Source organism: Convolutriloba macropyga, chromosome 2, assembly GCF_964194025.1.
Source record: "Convolutriloba macropyga chromosome 2, txConMacr16.3, whole genome shotgun sequence".
NCBI lineage: Eukaryota > Metazoa > Xenacoelomorpha > Acoela > Convolutidae > Convolutriloba > Convolutriloba macropyga.
The window spans coordinates 63889128-63913164 of record NC_134469.1 but is presented as its reverse complement, the minus strand read 5'-3'; the positions used below and the strand labels follow the sequence as shown (position 1 = coordinate 63913164).

General features: G+C 35.9%; 3 protein-coding genes across 4 annotated transcripts in view; 2 read left to right on the top strand and 1 right to left on the bottom strand.

The window, feature by feature from the left end:
- LOC142335402 (proteasome maturation protein-like) overlaps nt 1-24037 on the bottom strand; it is a 517526-nt gene that overhangs the window by 291315 nt on the left and 202174 nt on the right. The gene's annotated exons all lie outside the window — the stretch shown is intronic.
- Nucleotides 491-13629, top strand: LOC142334599 (enhancer of rudimentary homolog). Its single transcript, XM_075382763.1, has 3 exons — nt 491-502; nt 5073-5325; nt 13346-13629. The coding sequence occupies exons 2-3, from the start codon at nt 5080-5082 to the stop codon at nt 13424-13426; spliced, it is 327 nt and encodes a 108-aa protein (XP_075238878.1). The 5' UTR covers nt 491-502; nt 5073-5079; the 3' UTR covers nt 13427-13629.
- LOC142334598 (inositol monophosphatase 3-like) overlaps nt 7409-24037 on the top strand; it is a 51222-nt gene continuing 34593 nt past the window's right edge. The window contains exons 1-3 of the mRNA XM_075382762.1: nt 7409-7420; nt 13968-14168; nt 20296-20530. Coding sequence (XP_075238877.1) covers nt 14086-14168; nt 20296-20530 — 318 coding nt within the window. The 5' untranslated portion in view covers nt 7409-7420; nt 13968-14085. The remainder of the gene's footprint in view (nt 7421-13967; nt 14169-20295; nt 20531-24037) is intronic.

The following is a 24037-nucleotide window of genomic DNA, read 5'->3' as shown; positions in this document are numbered from 1 at the left end:
ATTAGCGTTGCAAAATTCCCTTCACTCTGAATTTGTGATGTCGTTAAAAAATCCTCGTCTGTTGCAAGATGTATGAGATTTTTTTCATCGTGTTCTCTCCAGAAACTACTTTGATTTTGTGAAAACACAGAATCGACTGTGACTCATTGTTGAATTCTAGAATAAGTAGACTAACGCACTTTTTGAAGGAGCATTCAACCCTTTTTGTTGAATAGTGTCAATATTTAAAAAAATATAAAGGTTCTTTTGGCGGAGACGACTTTTTGAATTGTTTCCGGAATTCTTCGGCTACGTTTCTTTTTTAGTGGAGCGAGTTTTTTTATTTTTCGAGATTGCAATTCTGGGATGCTACCACAACTTTTCACTGCTTATCTGCCAGCTATGTTTTTAAATTAGTGTTTTCTAGCGCAACCTTCAGATTTACAAGGATCACATTACAAAATTTGTTTTGAAAGTTTTTTATTGCTTGTGAAGTTTTGTTTAACCAGTGAACTTATTAAATCAATGATTTATAACCATTGTCCAATATAACAAAACTGGTGAACCATTTTAAGCTTTTATTCTGTTTTTAGGGTAAAAATTGATGTGGATATTGAGATGTTGTATTCAATACGCGTACGTAGTTATAGTCAGCACCATCTATTATAGCGCATCGTTTTATGTATTACTGATGTAAGGAAATAAGCTAAGCACTAGCACTTACTGCTCGAGCAATATCGCTAAGCATGTAGCTTCCGCGCTCAGCTGAGCTTGTTGTTATTTGCTGATATTCCTCTGCTGCTGGGCTTGAATTGCCAGCTTGTAGATTGTATCCTCGTGGAGTTGAAAGAAGTGCTTCGATTTCAAATTTACTGCTTTTTTAGTAATGGATTATACTTCCTGCCAGTTGGCATAGTCTGATTGGCTGATTCTTTCTGTTGAAATGACATATGGCAATAGCGCAGTAGTATTGCATCAGATAGCAATCAAAAAATTGTTGGAGTTTTGTATTGTATGTAGCACTACATTAATGAGTACGTTTCTTATCCACTCCTAATTTTTTACAATTAAAGAAACTGGAATTTTTTGATTAGCAATTTTTTGAAAAGGTTGCTACATTTTGATTTTATATCCAATTAGAGTTTAATTGCAGTGCCACCGAATGGTTCTTAATTAAAATTACGCGAATGAGATAAGGGGCAGCTTGTACGTTATTCATTTGACGCCAATAGTTTTGGGAGAATGTCGGATAATTTTTGAGGAGACAGCGCTTTTTAATGGTTTTGTTGTCCTTTGCAGATGTTTTTCTAGTCAATGCATTTAATTAATTGGACGCAATTTGATGTTCAGTAAGTTGAATTTCAAGTTAATTACAAATTTCTTTGTCTTTGCACTGATCTGTTCTTCATTTTTTGGTCCCATCGACGTATTATAACTCATCTGCTTTTTAATTAATTATAGCCGCCGTAAGCTTTTCAACGGCTAATTTTCAGGCGCTCTCCTTTTTTAATTCGCTTTAACTTTTGATGGCGTTTTTCGTTTTACATAAGTGTTTACATGTATACGTTTGACTTTTGACTTACCTCACTCGCTGTTTCCACTGAATGGACTTGTGATCCTTTCAGTCATTGAATTGCGAAATCTCAATACTGGCAAAGTCGAAAGAGCGAAATCAAAAGAAACGGGATAAATATGTAAAGCCCGGTCATTAAGTCATAGTGCATTAGGCTATCAATTTTCAGTAAAATTTGACTGCTAGCTGGCATTAATATTATGCTTAATAGCATTCAGTTGAGAAGCTGATTTAAATGTAACTTTAAAACCTACCTGTATATGCAGAATTTGCACACCAAATAAAGACACTTTGACACTGAGAAAAATGCTGTCAACTTCTATGTGTTTTTTTTTCTGTTTCAATCCCAATGTGCGTCAACGGAGACTACCTTCCGGCAATTTGCGGCTATGTTTATGAATGTTAGTCAGTTAATTACCTGAACGGTTTTGATTTAATTTAAATTGTATATTTTTCATTGACCTCTTCTTAGGAAAATATAAATCAATTTCTGCAACGTCGTTGAAAATTATCAAGGGTGTTCAATTGCTCTCAAACAAAGTTTGTAGCAATTATGTTGGTCCTGTCAGTCTTTTTTAATGCGATTTTTTTGCATGACCAACTTTTCGTCTGACGCATTTGACTTTTCGTCCTCAAAAACGGGATAAACAGGTAGCGTCCAGCGGGCATTAAGTGCTCTTAGAGCCTTTCAGCTCACTAGTCTTCAAGTATGCGATTCACAGAATCTGTTTTGGAGACTTATACTTATGGTGCAAAGGGCGGCTCTTAGAGATGAAGACCCCCCCCCATGTTGGTGTTCCCCACCCCTCCATCACCCCCCGTGCACCACCCTGTGGCTAGCGACTGACGAAGCCAGCCGCTCGCCGCACGTTTGAGAGCAATTCGCCCTACGTTAGTCGGTTATGTTCTCATAGTTCAGATCTTCCTTTGATTCTCATCTCGTATTCAGCTGATGGTTCTAACGTGTGTGTTAATTGGTAACACACACGTTAGAACCATCAGCTGAATACGAGATGATAATTGAGATCAATTTGCGAATTGTTTGGATTTCGATTTTCGTATGTTCTCACTTTTAATAGTTTGTCCCAATTAGATTCTTAATTGGATTATTGTGATTCTTTTGGAAACATGGCGTATTCAAAATCTTGAATGTTGTTTAATGGTGTGACTTTGTGTCTATACATTTTTATTCCACTTGTCCGAAAACTTAATGAACTGCCATTTGGCATTTATTTCATTGGCATAGTCATTTTGTCCTTACCGCAGTGTTTGCATCTGGGGACGCTCAGTTATATTTTTTAAATGTAGTTTTTTTGCTGAATTTGACACATTGCTCAAAAATAGGTTCATTAGACGTTCCATGATGTTTCTTTTTTGTGCTGCTTAAGGTTATTTGCTATATCATGCAACATTATGCGTAAAACCATATCGAGTCCTCCAGGCTTGTTTTATTCACTCGTTCTACTCAATCTGCTTCTCTGTTTTTAATGAAACGTTGCTCATTGTTTGCTCAGTGGCTTTAATTTGTGGCAGCATAATCAAACTTTTTAAGACGGACTTAAGTGTGAAGTAAAATCTCAGGGCTCTAACATAGTCCAGAAGACCGAACAAAAACGACGCACGAAATGTTTGGTTTGTTTGGTTTTTCGCGTAAGCAATGGCTCGTATGTTCGGTTTCAAACGTAAGAAATCGTCGGTATGTTCGGCCTGTTTATTTTTGCACTGATCTGTTCTTCATTTTGTTTTGTCCCATTGACGTATTATTTATAACTCATCTGCTTTTAATTGTTCATTGCCGCCGTCAGCCTTTCAAGGGCTATTATTCAGGCGCTCTCCTTTTTTAATTCCCTTTACCTGTTGATCACGTTTTTCGTTGTACATAAGTTTTACAAGTACACGTTTGACTTACCTCACTCGCTATTTCCAATGCATGGATTTTAGATCCTTTCAGTCATTGAATTACGTAATGTAGTCGATACGGGAAAAGTCAAAAGCAAATTCAAAAGAAACGAGATAAACATATAAAGCCCGGTCATTAAGTCATGGGTGTTTAATTGCTCTCAAACAGAGTTTGTAGCAATTATATTAACCCTGTTGGTATTTTTTATGCAATTTTTTGCTTGACCGATTTTTCGTCTGACCCATTTGACTTCATCCTCAAAAACGGGATAAACAGGCAGCGCCCATCGGTCATTAATTGCCCTTAGAGCCTTTCAGCTCACTAGTCTTCAAGTAATCTTTACACAGAAACTGTTTTGGAGACTTATACTTATGGTGTGAAGAGCGGTTTCTTTTTGGTATGTTCGGTTTTCCGCGTGAGCAATGGCTCGTATTTTTGGTTTCTAACGTAAGAAATCGGCGGTATGTTTGGTCTGGAACGTAAGAAAGCTTTCGTATGTTCGGTTTAGCAGGATTCGGTATGTTCGGTTAATAGACGTAAGAACATCTTATGAACTTTTGTCATTTTTGGTCACACTTGACAACCTTACTCACAAAAATGACTTCCTCACTTCGAAATTGACTTTTATTTACTTTAACTCAAAGAGATAAGGTCAAATGGGTGTGTGTCACTCTAAATAAAGGTTATTAGAGAGCAGCTAATAGAGGCAGCAAAAACTTATACAGATTTTTAATCAAAATATAACATAGCCCTTCCATGAAAAGACGAATTTTTGTGGTCTGTCGTTTTTGCTGTTTTTTGAGATGCAGATCTACGAAGCTATTGCGGCTATTTTCTGGTTATCTGCCAGCTATGTTTTGGTTATTGTTGCTGCTGACGTCCATATTTCAAGCTCTGCTCATAATGATATTTTATCTAATAAGTTTTTTCCCGGCCTCTCTAAGGTCTACCAAACATTCCTGTTCCCTTGAATGGGTTTTGAGCTCATTAGTAAACTTGATTAACTTTATTTTTCCCTAAGTTGAAGACTCTCTAGGTCATTTTGCCATGAAAAAGTTGATTTTGCTATAAATCTGTTTCAAAAATTATAAAGTTTGCTCCAGATTTTGGCAAACCTGAGATGACTTCAATTTTTTTACCAACTCGGTGTTTGTTGCAGTCTTATTTTTTTCGGGTCACAGGGCTGAACACGTTTTCGTTTTTTTTTGTTTCGGAAGTTTTCATCTAGCACTGGTATGCTTAAACTACTCGGTGTTATTTGATTGGCTCCACTAAAGGGATATTAGTGGTTTCTGGTATCTGAAAACCGTTGTTTTTCCCTGACTCCGTTGGAAAAAGTTCAATAATTAAGCTTTCAAAATCGGATTTTGCTTTCAAAATCGGATTTCGCAATTTTTTTGGCTCCGTATCTGTGCGGGCAAATGTAAAAAAAAATAGACTAGCTGATTTTTCGCATGAGGGAAATACTGAAGACTGTGTAATCTCGATAGCAGACTTTGATGACTCAGCTAAAGCATATGATTAGATTGTTCATGAGAATAGTGATTTAAGACTAAGTTAGTCCTGTCACCTTTCCAATATTCCGGCTATTCAGTTTGAATAAGTGGCATGATTCATTGCAGATGTTATGGTGTCTTCGTCTGAAAAAGCGCATACTATCCTATTAGTACAACCTCTAAAGCGCCCCGAGTCTAAGACTTTTGCAGATTATGAAAGTGTTCAGGAAGCGCTGGAGGGAATTTGTAAAATGTTCGAGGAACACCTGAAACGCACGCATCCAGAGGAACCAACGATTACATACGATATTGCAGAATTGTTTGAATTTATTGACTCTCTGCCTGATCTGTGCTGCCTGGTTATGGTCAAATCACAGGTAAGTTGTTAGTGCACCTGAAAGGAAGCACTGTGATAGCTGTACGGGGTGATCGACTACAAGAATAAGTGGCATTCTGAGTCTTCATTCAGGACTAACTTTTGGCCATTCTGAACAGTGCAAGTAGTGGTGGCGAGTTCAGGAATAGTAAACATCATGTGTTAATTAATAAATTTTAATCTAACATTTTAATCTTACATTTGAGGATAAAACTAGCGTTTTAATCTAACATTTGAGGATAAAACTAGCTTCTGAAATCTTATATACGATTGAAGTTATTGGCCCAGATTTGTAGAAAAAATGGGAGAACTTTATGCTAGCCTCGCTTCTTTGTTCAGACAATTTTCTACTTTTTATGAATGCATACCAGACTAACATATGCGGTGTCCTTTTGAAGTTCTCTGCGTCTGGAATTACGCTACAAAGAAATTCCAGAATTGATGATTAATGAAGTCTAGCACGTTAACTTTTGGTGCATTTTTTGCCATTTAAGCAAAATTTGCGTCGTTTGTTGATTATAATAGCCGCAAAGCGATAGCTACGACTATTTGAGCTTCTCTGTTTTTTATTACGACCATGTGACGTCACGTTCACTTGAAATCTGCCTTTTGATCATTAATTCATTCAATTTTGACTAAATTGCATACGTAACGTCATTTTTACGACTCGAAGCGTATTGAAGTCTTTTTATTGCAGTGAATTTTATTGGAGTGAATTTTGAAGCAGGAAATGAAACGTGTAAAAACTTGGAGTGGTTTGAGTGTTGAAGAGAAATATAAAGTGGAGCAGAAAGAGTGTTTTGTTTATATCGCTGTTTTCGACGGCGATTAATCGAGGTGCAAAAAAATCTCTCAGCGAGCGAAATTTTCTGATCACCTGCGGTTTTTTAAACGTTTGTTTTCGTTTAATTTGTTGAATGGACTTGGGTAATAGATTGTTTTGATCGTGTTTTTTAAGATATTTTGATAATTACTACGACATTTCGAGTTTTTCAGCTATTTTGCTGATTTTTGGGCCGTTTCTGCTACTTTTGTCCAAGTACCATTGACCGAGGGCGTTTGTGGCTATCAATTATGTTCAAAATTGGGTACAAAACCGTATTTTTCTTGAGAATTTTGACATAAAAACGTAACCCGTTACTGTTTTTTTTGTTAATTTCTTGCAGTTCTTCAATTTTTCTTCGGAATTATATTGTCATGACAACCTATTGTGGCTTTACTATTGTTGCCTCAGCATTTGCTGGTTTTGGATTTTTAAAGAATGTTTTTCTATTATATATGGATTAAATTGGTTTCTTTTTTGTTAATTGCTCTCAAACGATGTTTGTAGCAATTATATTAGTCCTGCCGGTCTTTTTATGCGATTTTTTGTTTGACCAGTTATTCGTATGACGCATTTGACTTTTTGTCCTCAAAAACGATATAAACAGACAGCGCCCAGCGGGAATTGAGTGCTCTTAGAGCCTTTCAGCTCACTAGTCTTCAAGTATGCGATTCACAGAATCTGTTTTGGAGACTTATACTTATGGTGCGAAGGGCGGTTCTTAGTGATTGACTCACCCCACTGTTGCTACCCCATCATGATCCGGTTCACGCCTACCTCGCTGCGCTCACTTGCGCCCCTTCAGTTAAGTTAAAACCAGCCTCACTAAACTGCGCCTGGCTACTGACGAAGCCAACCGGTCGCTTGAGAGCGATTCTCGCGAGGTTAGTCGGTTATGTTTCTCTTTGTTTTTTTCGGTGCTTCACATTTCATTATAAAAAGCTTGGTGCTAATTTTTTTAATAATTGAGCTTAGATCGCTAATTTGTTGAATAGTATCCATATTTAAAGAATATAAAGGTTCTTTTGGCGGAGAAGACTTTTTGAATCGTTTCCGGAATTCTTCGGCTACGTTTCTTTTTTAGAGTTTTTTATTTTTCGAGATTGCAATTCTGGGATGCTACAACTTTTCACTGCTTATCTGCCAGCTATGTTTTTAAATTAGTGTTTTCTAGCGCAACCTTCAGATTTACAAGGATCACATTACAAAATTTGTTTTGAAAGTTTGTTTTTATTGCTTGTGAAGTTTTGTTTAACCAGTGAACTTATTAAATCAATGATTTATAACCATTGTCCAATATAACAAAACTGGTGAACCATTTTAAGCTTTTATTCTGTTTTTAGAGTAAAAATTGATGTGGATATTGAGATGTTGTATTCAATACGAGTACGTAGTTATAGGCAGCACCATCTATTATAGCGCATCGTTTTATGTATTACTGATGTAAGGAAATAAGCTAAGCACTAGCACTTACTGCTCGAGCAATATCGCTAAGCATGTAGCTTTCGCGCTCAGCTGAGCTTGTTGTTATTCGCTGATATTCCTCTGCTGCTGGGCTTGAATTGCCAGCTTGTAGATTGTATCCCCGTGGAGTTGAAAGAAGTGCTTCGACTACAAATGTACTGCTTTTTTAGTAATGGTTTATACTTCCCGCTAGTTGGCATAGTCTGATTGGCTGATTCTTTCTGTTGAAATGACATATGGCAATAGCGCAGTAGTATTGCATCAGATATCAATCAAAAAATTGTTGGAGTTTTGTATTGTATGTAGCACTTCATTACTGAGTACGTTTCTTATCCACTCCTCATTTTTTACAATTAAAGAAACTGGAATTTTTTGATTAGCAATTTTTTGAAACGGTTGCTATATTTTGATTTTATATCCAATTAGAGTTTAATTGCAGTGCCACCGAATGGTTCTTAAATGAAATTACTCGAATGAGATAAGGGGCAGCTTGTACGTTATTCATTTGACGCCAATAGTTTTGGGAGAATGTCGGATAATTTTTCAGGAGACAGCGCTTGTCTTTTTTTGCAGATTTGTTTTTCCAGTCAATGCATTTAATTAATTGGACGCAATTTGATGTTCAGTAAGTTGAATTTCAAGTTAATTACAAATTTGTTTGTCTTTGCACTGATCTGTTCTTCATTTTTTGGTCCCATCAACGTATTTTTTATAACTCATCTGCTTTTTAATTAATTATAGCCGCCGTCAGCTTTTCAACGGCTAATTTTCAGGCGCTCTCCTTTTTTAATTCGCTTTAACTTTTGATGACGTTTTACTTAAGTGTTTACGTGTATACGTTTGACTTTTGACTTACCTCACTCGCTGTTTCCACTGAATGGACTTGTGATCCTTTCAGTCATTAAATTGCGTAATCTCAATACTGGCAAAGGCGAAAGAGCGAAATCAAAAGAAACGGGATAAACATATAAAGCCCGGTCATAGTTCATTAGGCTATCAATTTTCAGTAAAATTTGATTGCTAGCTAGCATTAATATTATGCTTAATAGCATTCAGTTGAGAGGCTGATTCAAGTTTGACTTTAAAACCTACCTGTATATGCAGAATTTGCTCACCAAATAAAGACACTTTGACACTGAGAAAAATTCTGTCAATTTCTATTTGTTTTTTTTTTCTGTTTCAATTCCAATGTGCGTCAACGGAGACTACCTTCCGGCAATTTGCGGCTATGTTTATGAATGTTAGTCAGTTAATTACCTGAACGGTTTTGATTTAATTAAAATCGTATTTTTTTCATTGACATCTTCTTAGGAGAATATAAATAAATTTCTGCAACGTCGTTGAAAATTCTCAAGGGTGTTTAATTGCTCTCAAACGAAGTTTGTAGCAATTATGTTGGTCCTGTCAGTCTTTTTTAATGCGATTTTTTGCTTGACCAACTTTTCGTCTGACGCATTTAACTTTTCGTCCTCAAAAACGGGATAAACAGGTAGCGGCCAGCCAGCATTAAGTGCTCTTAGAGCCTTTCAGCTCAATAGTCTTCAAATATGCGATTCACAGAAACTGTTTTGGAGACTTATACTTATGGTGCAAAGGGCGGCTCGTAGAGATGAAGTTTCCCCCCATGTTGATGTTCCCTACCTCTCCATCACCCCCCGTGCACCCCCCCCCCTGTGGCTAGCGACTGACGAAGCCAGCCGCTCGCCGCACGTTTGAGAGCAATTCGCCCTACGTTAGTCGGTTATGATCTCATAGTTCAGATCTTCCTTTGATTATCATCTGGTATTCAGCTGATGGTTCTAACGTGTGTGTTACCATTTGAGATCAATTTGCGAATTGTTTGGATTTCGATTTTCGTATGTTCTCACTTTTGTTAGTTTTTCCCAATTAGATTCTTAATTGGATTATTGTGAGTCTTTTGGAAACTTGGCGTGTTCAAAGTCTTGAATGTTGTTTAATGTTGTGACTTTGTGTCAATAAATTTTTATTCCACTTCTCCGAAAACTTAATGAATTGCCGTTTTGCCTATATTTCAGTGGCATAGTCTTTTTTGTCCTTACCACAGTGTTTGCATCTGGGGACGCTCAGTTAAATTTTTTACATGCAGTTTTTTGCTGAATTTGACACATTGCTCAAAAATAGGGTCATTAGACGTTCCATGATGTTTCTTTTTTGTGTTGCTTAAGGTTATTTGCTATCATGCAACATTATGCGTAAAACCATATCGAATTCTCCAGGCTTATTTTATTCACTCGTTCTACTCAATCTGCTTCTCTGTTTTTAATGAAACGTTGCTCAGTGGCTTTAATTTGTGGCAGCATAATCAAACTTTTTAAGACGGATTTTAGTGTGAAGTAATGCTTCTTCACGAACAAAATCTCAGGGCTCTAACATAGTCCAGAAGACCGAACAAAAACGACGCATGAAATGTTTGGTATGTTTGGTTTTTCGCGTAAGCAATGGCTCGTATGTTCGGTTTCAAACGTAAGAAATCGTCGGTATGTTCGGCCTGTTTATTTTTGCACTGATCTGTTGTTCATTTTGTTTTGTCCCATTGACGTATTATTTATAACTCATCTGCTTTTAATTGTTCATAGCCGCCGTCAGCCTTTCATGGGCTATCATTCAGGCGCTCTCCTTTTTTAATTCGCTTTACGTGTTGATCACGTTTTTCGTTTTACATAAGTTTTACAAGTACACGTTTGACTTACCTCACTCGCTGTTTCCAATGTATGGATTTTAGATCCTTTCAGTCATTGAATTACGTAATGTAGGCGATACGGGTAGTCGAAGATATAAATAAATTTCTGCAATGTAGTCGAAAAGATAAATAAATTTCTGCAACGTCGTTGAAAATTCTCAAGGGTGTTTAATTGCTCTCAAACGAAGTTTGTAGCAATTATGTTGGTCCTGTCAGTCTTTTTTAATGCGATTTTTTGCTTGATCAACTTTTCTGACGCATTTGACTTTTCGTCCTCAAAAACGGGATAAACAGGTAGCGCCCAGCCGGCATTAAGTGCTCTTAGAGCTTTTCAGCTCACTAGTCTTCAAATATGCGATTCATAGAATCTGTTTTGGAGACTTATACTTATGGTGCAAAGGGCGGCTCTTAGAGATGAAGTTCCCCCCTCCCCCCATATTGATGTTCCCCACCTCTCCATCACCCCCCGTGCAACCCCCCTGTGGCTAGTGACTGAAGAAGCCGGCCGCTCGCCGCACGTTTGAGAGCAATTCGCCCTACGTTAGTCGGTTATGTTCTCATAGTTCAGATCTTCCTTCGATTATCATCTGGTATTCAGCTGATGGTTCTAACGTGTGTGTTACCGTTTGAGATCAATTTGCGAATTGTTTGGATTTCGATTTTCGTATGGTCTCACTTTTGTTAGTTTGTCCCAATTAGATTCTTAGTTGGATTATTGTGATTCTTTTGGAAACATGGCGTGTTCAAAATCTTGAATGTTGTTTAATGGTGTGACTTTGTGTCAATACATTTTTATTCCACTTGTCCGAAAACTTAATGAATTGCCATTTTGCCTATATTTCATTGGCATAGTCATTTTGTCCTTGCCGCAGTTTTTGCATCTGGGGACGCTCAGTTATATTTTTTACATGCAGTTTTTTGCGGAATTTGACACATTGCTCAAAAATAGGTTCATTAGACGTTCCATGATGTTTCTTTTTTGTGTTGCTTAAGGTTATTTGCTATATCATGCAACTTTATGCTTAAAACCATATCGAATTCTCCAGGCTTATTTTATTCACTCGTTCTACTCAATCTGCTTCTCTGTTTTTAATGAAACGTTGCTCAGTGTTTGCTCAGTGGCTTTAATTTGTGGCAGCATAATCAAACTTTTTAAGACGGATTTTAGTGTGAAGTAATGCTTCTTTACGAACAAAATCTCAGGGCTCTAACGTAGTCCAGAAGACGGAACAAAAACGACGCACGAAATGTTTGGTATGTTTGGTTTTTCGCGTAAGCAATGGCTCGTATGTTCGGTTTCAAACGTAAGAAATCGTCGGTATGTTCGGCCTGTTTATTTTTGCACTGATCTGTTGTTCATTTTGTTTTGTCCCATTGACGTATTATTTATAACTCATCTGCTTTTAATTGTTCATAGCCGCCGTCAGACTTTCATGGGCTATTATTCAGGCGCTCTCCTTTTTTAATTCGCTTTACGTGTTGATCACGTTTTTCGTTTTACATAAGTTTTACAAGTACATGTTTGACTTACTTCACTCGCTCTTTCCAATGTACGGATTTTAGATCCTTTCAGTCATTGAATTACGTAATGTAGTCGATACGGGAAAAGTCAAAAGCAAATTCAAAAAAAAACGAGATAAACATATAAAGCCCGGTCATTATGTCATGGGTGTTTAATTGCTCTCAATTGGAGTTTGTAGCAATTATATTAACCCTGTTGGTATTTTTTATGCAATTTTTGCTCGACCGATTTTTCGTCTGACCCATTTGACTTCGTCCTCAAAAACGGGATAAACAGGCAGCGCCCATCGGTCATTAATTGCTCTTAGAGCCTTTCAGCTCACTTGTCTTCAAGTATTCTTTACACAGAAACTGTTTTGGAGACATACTTTTGGTGTGAAGAGCGGCTTCTTTTTGGTATGTTCGGTTTTCCGCGTGAGCAATGGCTCGTATTTTTGGTTTCTAACGTAAGAAATCGGCGGTATGTTTGGTCTGGAACGTAAGAACGCTTCCGTATGTTCGGTTTAGAAGGATTCGGTATGTTCGGTTAATAGACGTAAGAACATCTTATGAACTTTTGTCGTTTTTGGCTAGAAAAAAACGACTATACCAACGATTTCTTGTGTTTAAAAACGGAAGATTTCTCGACTAGGGTGAATATACTCTGGAAGACAAGCCTTAGTGTTTGAAGGGCGAATTGAACGACGTACATCAGGTTTCTGGGTTCGTTATTGATTGAGATGATTTAGTAATATAACATTGAAAACTTTTTGCCATTGTTGAGGTTTTTGCAGCGGACAGTTTTGTTTGACCACAATGAGCTGCCTGTCAAAAGCACAAAGTTTCAACGTGATTAGAATTTATATTAGGAGTCAATCAAATTAATCTAGAAATTAAAAATTTCAAAGAAAGACCGATGAAGCACACTCCAAACCATCAACGACAGACTAAAATTGAAAACAACTGGTTTATATTGGTATCTTGGAAATACTTTATTAAATAACCATTATTACGATATTATGCTAAAATAATGAATTCGTCCAAAATTGCTGGTTACTCTAAAAGCTCAATTTTTTCCCTTTTTTCAATTTTGAGGTAAAAAATGCAATGTTTTTTTTCGCAGCAAAATTTCGCAGCAAAATTATAGCAAAATCATGCTAATTATAGTGTCTACAAATAATATGCAACATTGTCTCAGGTGTGGTGATTTAAGGCGTTGTATGCTGTCACATGCAAATTTGGTAATATTTTGTGCCATGCACAGAAGCATACGAACAATTCCTCTTGTTTCCTGTAAGTCTCAGGCAATGTTGAATGGAGTGAATCCAAAGAAATGTGTTCCCTCCGACAGCAACGAATAATAATAATCGTTATCATGGGCAGGTAACAAGTTAACAATTAGGCGTATGCTCTAAAGATGTGCCGCCCCGGTTCCGGAAATTTCATTGAAACGTGAAGTTTAAATCAGAGATTTCTAGCGGTATCATTGATGAATTAAGAGATGAGGTTAATTAACAGTTTTCTTGTTTTTAGGGCGTGTATAGACCTCACCCAAAAGAATGGATTAAAAATCAGACTTACGAATTGTTAAAGAGCCAAGCAAAAGGCAGATGATCGTTTCAATGAAAATGGACATCAACTTTATCCCTCAACGGGAAAAAATGCATTGATATTACGATTTCAAGACTTTCTTACGATAGTGAAGTGCTGTTTCTGTTATATAGTTTCCATTTGTTGTTTATGTGCTGATTATTTGCTTTGTTTATACCCCCATTTATTTGTTCACAAAAAATTCAGAATTAGTTTTTGGATTTTAACGAGACGTCTTTATTGTTCGATTTTGACTCCGGAAACTGAACACCTGATAGGGAAAGGTTTACTCTTCCAGCTCTGTTATTAAATGCCCATAAAGTTTTAATTTATGATTGTTGATCAATTGCGTTAAAATTTTGCCGGAACTTGAGTACCATACGTTTACACCAAACCAAAAGTGTGCCAAAGGATAGAAAATTTGACTCGACTTTTAATAGCATTTTATGAGCAGTTTATTCTTCAGTTCTCTCGATGAACCGATGAATGAATCATTTTCTCAGTAATCATTTTTTTCAGTGGTCTCTGTTCAATGTACTGTCTAAGAAAGGTGTTTTTCCTTTTCAGATTTTTGTTTTACCTAGCTTCAGTCTAACTCTCGTTATTTTAACGAGAGAAGTATTTGATCAGAGCTGGAGTTTGGTACAAAAAAGAAGGGTACCGATATTAGCCCAAATTTCCCAATGGCAGTGCAAATTAAGCCATCTCCCGTGGGAATTGCCGTTATTGGGGTCTCTTTTGTCATTCTCGTCTACTACATGTTTAGGTAAGTTCATTAATAGTTTGGAGCTTCTTTGTTCCGACCAACTTTAATGGTGGGAGGAACTCTATACTCAAATGGGTTTTTTATTCAGTCAATTTTGGTCGATCGATATATTCATCGTAGAGAGCTAGGAGTGGTATCATTAGAAAGCCCGGCCTGCGTAGAATATGGAATAAAAAAAAGATTTTTTTACTTCTAAATTTGCAACTTTTTACAAAAAAAATTCAGTCTTTTTCATTGAAAATTGTAAGAAATAAGCTACTTTAGTCAACTTTGCTTAATTTTGCCAGAAGTGAACACCTGAAAAATGCGGACGTAATTTTTTCACCTTAGAAGAGGATAATTTTACTTCTGCTTTCTTTAAAAGGTTTCTGGGTTTGAAACTTTGCCGTTTTTTAGCTAATATAACTGCATTGTTATACAAACAGCGTAATTTTTCCCTGCTAATTGAACTTTTTTCTGTCAAATTATGTATTTCAATTACACTGGGAAGCATCGCATGTTCTTAATTAACGAACAGTAAGAGCAGGGCTAGTTTTGGTCTGATCATTGAATTCTAAAATCCAAAAATAATCGCGATTGTAATCAGTGGCAGTATTTTTCTACAAAAAGAATTGAACATATAATTTTCTGAGGAATGGATTATAGTTTTAACAGCTTCGACATCGTTTTCTAGAAGAATTTTCAAGGAATTTTTCTTCACTTTGTCTTTAATTGCCTTTCTCTTGTAGCTGTATGAAAATTTCTGAATATTAAGAGGTTTCAATAGCTTGTTATGAAGGAACACGTGAGCCTATTCACTGATTTTAGTTGTTAGTTGATGATGGTTTTCATGACTAAAGGGAATTTTTTTTAATTTCTCGTCTTTTTGTCTATTTTTTACCTAGTCTCATTAATCACAGGTTACAATTCATATTTTTCAAAATGAGGCGCATTTGAATAGTTCTATTATTTTTAAGTGAAATTATCGTTTTAATAGCTTCGACCATTGTTTTTCGCAAAAAAATTAAATTGTTTTCTGATTCTTTTCTGTATTTGGAGTTATCTTTTTAAACGTATGAGATATTCCGTTCAGTGGCTTCCTTGGCGGAATAAACAAACATTTATCATTTTACAGCCGATAAATTTTCGTGACTTATATTTTTTTTGCATTGCATCTGTTTTGTTTGTCTTTCTGTTACCCAGTCTTAATAATATCCGGTCAGATATCACTGTTTTGGTATCGAAGGAAGGCGCAATTGAATAAAACTATTTTTTTGTAAATTTATTGTTTTAACATCTTCGATGCTGGTTTTTTGCCAAAAAATAATTTTTTTTCGATTTTCATCTGTTTGAGATTCTTTTTGTAAATGTATGATATATTTTGATTATTGAACACTCTCAATGGCTTCCCTTGTAGGAATGATTTGATCCTATTTAATGATTTGAATTGATAGCTGATGATGTTTTTCATGACTTAATTTAAGTATATCTTGACTTTTGTCTATTTTGTTTTTATTACCTGTTGTTTATTACAGGTCACATATCACAATATTTGCGTCGAAGGGCGCAGTGGAACATGTCTAAAGTTGTCCGCGAATTGATTATGGTTATAACGGGTATGACACACGTTTTTTGATTTTTGTTTGTTTGACGTTTCTAATGTTTTAAATGAATTCATTATGCTTTTAAGGGCTTGGACACTTGTTTTTTTTTCGAACTTCTTTTTTTATTTTGCTTTTTTTTCAAATGCCCCGTTTCGAGGAATGGACAAGCCTTTTTTAACTCAATTTCTAGATAATGATTTTTGTGACCTTTAATTTTTTTTTTGAAAAATACAAACGTTGATTTTAGCTTTGCTCTTTTAGTGTCTGCTTGTTAGTCTCATTAACTAGTGGTCACATATCACTTTATTGGGTTTCAAAAATACGCGCAATCAAACATCTTTTTTTCTCATGACAAAAATTTAGGTCATAATGGCTTCGACACCATTTTCTCGCAAATTTTTTGTTACTTTTTCTATATTTGTTTTTTTGTAGTCGTATGAAAAAATCTTAATAATGACAGGTACCCATGTCTTATCTAGTGGAGTTGTGAGTGGTCGCTTTGCAAACCTATTTAGTGATTTCAGTTCATATCTAATGTTTTTCATTACTTTGGAACCAATTGATTTCAAAAATTTTGAGCGTAATTTTTAAGTCGGCAACAAACATACAAAAACAACAAAACCGGCCGACTTAAAAATGACGCTAGGTAAAAATCAATTTTTCTACAAATAGAAATCTAGTTTTGAATGTTATTAATGTATGTTGTTGTTATTTGATTTTGTTGATCGTCTTTTCTCGTATTCTTAATGATGTCAAGTCTCCACGGCCCTCTAAAGTGGCGATTATTTAAAAATTGCTTTGAGTGATTAGAGTGGGACGCATTTTTTTTGTTCATACCTAGTTATTCTAGAAAAATACTAGAATTTTTGAAAATTTTCTATCCCTTCCTCATTTGGTAGGCAGTTAAGCCAAAAATGTGGATGAGCGGGGTTGGAACATTATGCGCAAATGCACCTTACTGAGTCTCCTTGTTATAATAGATGATCTCCACCCACGGTTAGAAAACGGGACCATTTTGCAATTTTGGATAACTTTTCGGTTAAGATATTTTTAAGAATTACATCTGATGACTTTTGATCGTTTCTCAGATCTGAGTTTGCTACTTCTAATTGTTACCGATACTGTTCAGGCTTCGTTGTTACATATTTTTGCGTTTTCGTTATTTGAATTTAGAAAATCGCGCTCTTCACGTTCAACCTATGCTGTTTAAAATTCGGTTAAAAATTACGTCAGTTGAAGTCATACGAAACTTGACCGATAAAGGCCGTCCATTTAATCATGCATAAGTTACGTGTTTCGATAATCAAACATATATAAAGTAAGTGCTGTTGGGCAGGCAAAATTAGTTGATTTTTTAATCTTTTTTGATAGCACAATTTTTGATATTTTTTGATTTTTTGATATTCTGTCGGCTTGTATTGTGATTTAGATCAATAGTAACATCGCCGTTTTTAAATTTCATGACCACAATTAACATTTTACCGATCGGCTGAATTTTTTCTCAAAATTTTTTTTGTTCGATATTCAACATTTCAACTAGTTCATTTTCAGGCAACTGGAATACATGATTAATTGCTCTTAAACGAAGTTTGTAGCAATTATATTAGTCTTGTGGTCTTTTTTATACGATTTTTTGTCCGACCCTTCTGACTTCGCTCTCGGAGAGGGATTGAAATATTTTTAATTGCTCCTGAACGAAGTTCATAGCAATTATTGTAAACGTGTTTTTTATGCAAAATTTTCACTTGACAATTTTGACTTTTCGAGTGACTTTTATGCCCTTGACTTTGTGCGTTTCGCGTGATCTAAAATTCTCTCTCAATCACAGTTTCAAGCAGCTGAATTCAATTAGCGGCAATTTAATACTAAAAGTCAAATGAAGAGTGCGCCGAAACTGGTGTCATTTTTTTACTTCAAGTCTTAATAGTGGTATATGTTAACCTCTAATGTGGTTATTTGAAGCCCACTATTGAAATTCTTAGTCCCATTTAAGCTCCCCCTCCCTCCCTCCCCCCCCCCCCCCCCCCCCGACTGAAGCAGGCTGCAATTGATTAGAGCTCCCACTAGTCGTTCGAGAGAAATTCTTCCGACATTTGTCGGTTTATGTTTACCGCTTTCCGGCTTACTAGACTCTAAGTGCGCTATTCACCAAAACTGTTTTGAGGAATTTTATGGTGTGAAGTGTGGTTCTTAAAAGTTTGACCCCTCAGTCAGCAGTCACCCGCACCCCTGAGTCCCCCATTTCATCCACTCCCCTTCACTACTTCCCAGTCCACCCTCCTCCATCCAGTCATCTCAACCCTATTCCCCCACTTTCCGCTTACTTCACCTAATGCTGATATACCTAAGCCTCAGCTGGATACTACCTAAGCCAAACAGTCGTCGGTCCTTTTACAGCAATTCGCCCGAAGTTAGTTGGTTATGTTATAAGTTTAATCTAGTTTTTGGTTTGTTTTTCAACGTTAGTTGTCGCTCCAAAAACCTTATCATACAAAGCCTTCGCAGTGTTGGACTTGAGGCAGCAACCAAAATCTGTTAATCTGACGCAGTTTTGAAAGATCGAATTACCAATGGATTGCAGTTACGTCAAAGGTTGTGAGAGGAGCAACAGGAATTTGAACTCATTAAAACCTTTTAAACTGCTCATCTTCAAAAAGCTTCTTTTTAAAAAAAACTATAAGGGGACAACGGAAGAAAAGTGACAGCAAATGCAGGAAGCCGATGAAAAATTGAGTCGGTGTCAAGAGAACAATTAGCTTAAAACTTTTGAACAGAATCAAATAGACGTCTCTAAATAGTGATTAAAGAAATCTGTCATTAATGAGAATATATGACAAAGAAGGAAAAATTTAGGTGAGTAAAAGCGATCCAATAAGTAATTGTGTTCGTTAATATAGAACCAATAGACCTGTTGAGTCTAAGCGACAGTATAACACTAACTAAAAAAAATCCAGAATGTAAAAACTTTTAAGGATGGTGTCAAAATCGTTCAAACAGTTGGAGGGGGGCATAGAATTTCCATACTGAGACAAAAACTTTGGGAGGATTGCTAGTAATCCAGTGCATAGACGTGATCCGCAACTTTTTCTTATCGACTATGGATTACCACTACCCTCTCAGATGGTGGTTGTTTGTTAAGCGGTTAGTCAGGTGTGTGCCCTGCAAAAGCCAGCTCGGACTCAAAAGAAATTGCGATCAAAGTTTGTTGCCAGTCCGAACTTTATCAGCACAGTTAAGGGCCTGAGTGGAAGAAGTGGAGACAGATCGGCGATTTGCGCGCTTGAAAGAAGGGAGCGATTGCGGTCGTCGGCCGGACCCTGTTTAAAATGGCTCTTTAAGTCATATTTCATCAACTTCTTACAGTTGTAAATGTCCCTATTTTATAAAAGATGGTCTTAATGATTCGAAAGTCAACGAACGAAATTGAAATCAGGACTGGTAGAATTTTGTCTTTAGTAGTGAGTTCAGAATACTGCAATTAAAGTCTTGTGAACTCTTATCAGTTTGGACCTGTTTGCTACTAGGCAACAAACGGAGGGTTAGTGAAGTTGAGATGAAAGGGAGCTTGAGTTTACCACTACACTGAATAAATGAAATCTGACTGGTATTAGAAGAGAGAACTGTTTCCTTCACACAATTAGTATCTGAAATGAAGATCTAGTAAAGAATACTGTACAAGTTCCAGACAAAATGGATGTTACGATAGCCACAGAAATAAACATTACAAAGAGTAGTGTTGCAACTGTGATCGCAGTTAAAGAGTGGTTGCTGTGATCGCAGTTGAAGATAATAAAGAGTGGTTGCACTACATGTTTGGTGCAGACAGTACCTGCTCTGCTGTCACAAAAGTTTTCTGCTCACAGGACTCAACTCAAAGAGCTATGTCCCCAGATGGACTTTGTACCTGTTCTCTTGCCTTAATGGATTGAGATTCGTTCCTCTGCCATTTTCAACTGAACTGCTAGCGTGGCGTCTTTTTTCACTCTTAGTGGAGCGAGATTTTTTCATTCGTGTGATTTAAGTTTTTGGTCTCACGTGACTTACATCACTCTAAAAAATGACTTTTCACTCTGAATTTGACTTTTCCTTACCTTAATTCAAAGAGATAAGGTCAAGTGAGTGTGTCACTCTAATTGGAGGTTATTTGAGAGCAGCTGATGGAATTAGCTGCTCTCAAACTTGTCAATATTTATTAAAATGATTTTTTGGTCCGTTTCTTTGTGCTATCGTTTTGAGACTGCAGATCTACGAATCTTTTGTGGCTATTTTTGGCGATCTGCCATCTATGTTTCTACTTCATTGAATTGTATTTAAGTTGATATAATGTCTTTTTTAAGATCGTTTCAAAATTTAAATAACAAAATTTTCATTCACTAGTTTTTTTTGTTTTGAATTTAATCTATATGTGCTACAGTTGGTTAAAAGGCAAGCCGAAATTGTTTATGAGCAGGGTCGAAACGTTAAGTGCTATCAAAAAGATTTCACGGGTATTTTATTCTATATGCTTTTATATGTGCTATTTATGTGTTGGTTTTTTAATCTAGGACGACAGATATTAGCACCTCTACGACCATTAGCATCCGTGAGTTGATCTCAGCCTCGATTGACCTGGCGGAAAGAGGGGGCAAGGAGGTGGTATCAGTCAAGAAAGAGCACAAGGAACACCAGAAGAGCAAGGGCAACACCAAAGAGGGTGCAAACGACCCAGTCACTGACGGCGATTATCGATCTCACGTCAAAATCATATCTGGATTCAAAAAGGCCTTTCCACTGATAAATGTGAGTTTCCATATGTGTTGGACGTTGTTGTGTTGTATCGCTTTCGATATGTCCGTTATAGCTTTCGACAGATTGCCTTCTAATTTCTTAATTATGTTACCACAGAAAACTAATGAGTTGAAGTTTTCTTTTTGCACCAGAAATACTGCTTGATGAGGTGGATTCTGCTCTTTAAGCAAAAGTTTCTGAACTTGTGTTGGAAACCGAATGAGCTGGTCATCGATATCGTAAACCTCTGTAAGTAAGGGGCCGGTTAGCCGAGTTAGGTGCTTCAGTCTAGGACTACAGAAGGAAAGGTTTCGAATCCCACTCGTCGGGTTTTTTTGCATCCATAAAAAAAGTTCTTCTTCGCTACAGCCCCAAAAAGTTCTTCTTCGCTACAGCCCCCTTCTGAATTAAATTGCCCCGCCTGTCGCTCGAGAGCATATTGTCCGGCAGTAGTCGGTTTATGTTTTAAGTCGATTATCTGGAGATATTTAACTTAGTCAGAAGGGAATCTTAGAACATCACGCACGTAAAAAATTGTGAGTCGGAAATTTGATTGCTGTTTTGGAGCTTATTGATGTCCAAATTCCAAATTTTTTCATGAAATCAAGCTCTGACAAATTATTAAAAAAAACAAAACGGAGAAGATTTATTGGTATTAATGGCTGACCGCAATGCTTTTTTTTCAATGAAAAGTCAACAAACTTAACATTTGTGAGGCGGCATGGAACAGCAGAACATACGGGGAAAACCTTATTTTAGCCGCAAAAACATAAATGATTGAGAACTTGGTTGATAAATATGCCCAACTCTGTTCCTTAATTAATAGCAGCCAAGAGATATTTGGGGCCATTATTGGCCTTCTCTTGCTTTTTACGATTCAAAGAATTCGAATTGTATTGGGACGCTGTCTTTTTAAAATATCTGTTAACACATGTTCTTAATTTTTGAAGTCAAATTGAAGTGATGATTTTGGTCACGCCGAAACAGGAAATGGAACGAAAAAGCGAGGATTTTGCGATGTGAATTTTTAAAGACTTTTCTCAAATTTATGACCAGTTTTTTTGGAAATCTTCATTATTAATAGCCGCGAAGCGATAGCGGCTATTATTGGGGACTTAGTGTTTTTTTTATATAATTTGTCGTCTCCATCGATGATTCTTGCGGCCATTGACTTTTTCATTTTCAGTGACTTCTACTGCTTTGCAGTTAAAATTTAGTGTGTGTGTGACGTCATTTGTTTTGCTATTAGGTCAATTGCGTGACTTACCTCACTCAAAGAAATGACTTCTGTCTGAACTCACTGAATGAACTTTAAATGAACTTCTCTTGCTTTTTACGATTCAAAGAATTCGAATTGTATTGTGACGCTGTCTTTTTAAAATATCTGTTAACACATGTTCTTAATTTTTGAAGTCAAATTGAAGTGATGATTTTGGTCACGCCGAAACAGGAAATGGAACGAAAAAGCGAGGATTTTGCGATGTGAATTTTTAAAGACTTTTCTCAAATTTATGACCAGTTTTTTTGGAAATCTTCATTATTAATAGCCGCGAAGCGATAGCGGCTATTATTGGGGACTTAGTGTTTTTTTTATATAATTTGTCGTCTCCATCGATGATTCTTGCGGCCATTGACTTTTTCATTTTCAGTGACTTCTACTGCTTTGCAGTTAAAATTTAGTGTGTGTGTGACGTCATTTGTTTTGCTATTAGGTCAATTGCGTGACTTACCTCACTCAAAGAAATGACTTCTGTCTGAACTCACTGAATGAACTTTAAAATTTATGAGCATTTACTAGCTTAAGATCAATAGTGTGTATCTAAGTATTGCCAAACGTATATGCCCTAATTCTTGAGTATTAGTCTTGAGTTTTTGATTTCGAATAATAATTTTGAAAAAGCTCTATTAGGGCTTTTTTCTTATAGATCGTATGCGTCTCATAAAAATCACAGTATAAATCTAACCCAAAGAGTCTAGTGGTGTATTAAAGGTGAGTAGTGTGTGTTTCTTCGTTTGACTCCACGACGCAAGGACGCATCGGCCGTAAGCTGGAGTGAGAATATCTTCATTCAACTCGTCAACCGAATCGTCGCTAACGCGACTCATCGATCTCCTCATTTCACTCATCAATTCCCCACACCATCTTTCCAACCTCACCGTCCTCACCCCATGAAGTCAAACGAAGAAACACACACTACTTGCCTCGCCGGCGGGCCAGCTACGCATATTGTAAAAATTAGAAGTATTATTGATTAAATATATTCATATGCTGATAAAAATAGATTCATAATTGATTAAATATGTTCACATACTGTGGAAATTGATTAAATATGTTCACATGCTGATTAAAATATATTCATAATTGGTTGAATATGTTCACATGCTGATGAAATTGTGTATAAACTTAGTAGCTTTTTACTCTGACGAATCATTAGAACATTTTCCAGTTTCATACATAAAGGTAATAAATTCATTTTCAAACATAGCAATTTTAAGAACTATTTCACGATCACATTCATTGTTTAAAATATCTAATAGAACTTCATTAATACTTTTAAATAAGGATTCAGTTTCGCTTTTAAATCCTTCCATCACATAAAATTCAATCAAAAATCTCTTAATTTCATCAAATCCTGAGATAACATATCTATATTTAAAAGCATTATCTCTATCTATAATTTCAAGTTCACATGTATTTAAAAATTCTATAATGTCGCGTGTTGTCTTCATTTATTAGGAAACAAATTATTCAAATAACTTTTTCAAACTGATTAATTCTTCAATCATATTTCTAATGGAGTCAGTATTTAATCCATTTTTTAACAGGAAATCATCTCTAAAATTTATATTATTATAATAACATGCAGTTTCATAGATTAAATGATTTATCAAAATCTTATCACTTAAATGTAATATAATAGTAGGAGTAGTTTTCACACCTGCAAGAACGACTGTCTCATCTTGTTGTAGTCTGCTACTAGCATATTCTATAAGCATTCCACTATGTTCAATCGCCTTCATCACAACTTCTTTATCATCTTTCAATTCTTTACTTGCAAATTCGAACCATGCACAATTTCTATCAATTAGCTTTAATATTAAATCTTTATCAAAAATTATATCTACTTCATCATCGTTCTCAAGCATATTTAAATAATATTTAATTATTGTTTCTTCTTTTGAATATGTAAAATTAATTCTCTCATATGGATCTTCAATTTCATCACAATATTCATTCAAACACTTTTCAGATATTTCACACACATTAACAAAATCAATAAATTCTCGATTTATAGGTGAAGTACAATTCGAATTAATCCACTCAACTAAGCATTTCTCTTCATACATATAACCATCACTACACATAACAGGATTTCTAATCCCAATACTATTGATAGGACACTTCGGTACCATTTATATATACACAATTATTTGAATTAAATACAGTTGGGAATAAAATTGTAGCGATTAAATTTGAAATCGATATCACCACTAACAACACAGATATTAGATACATAG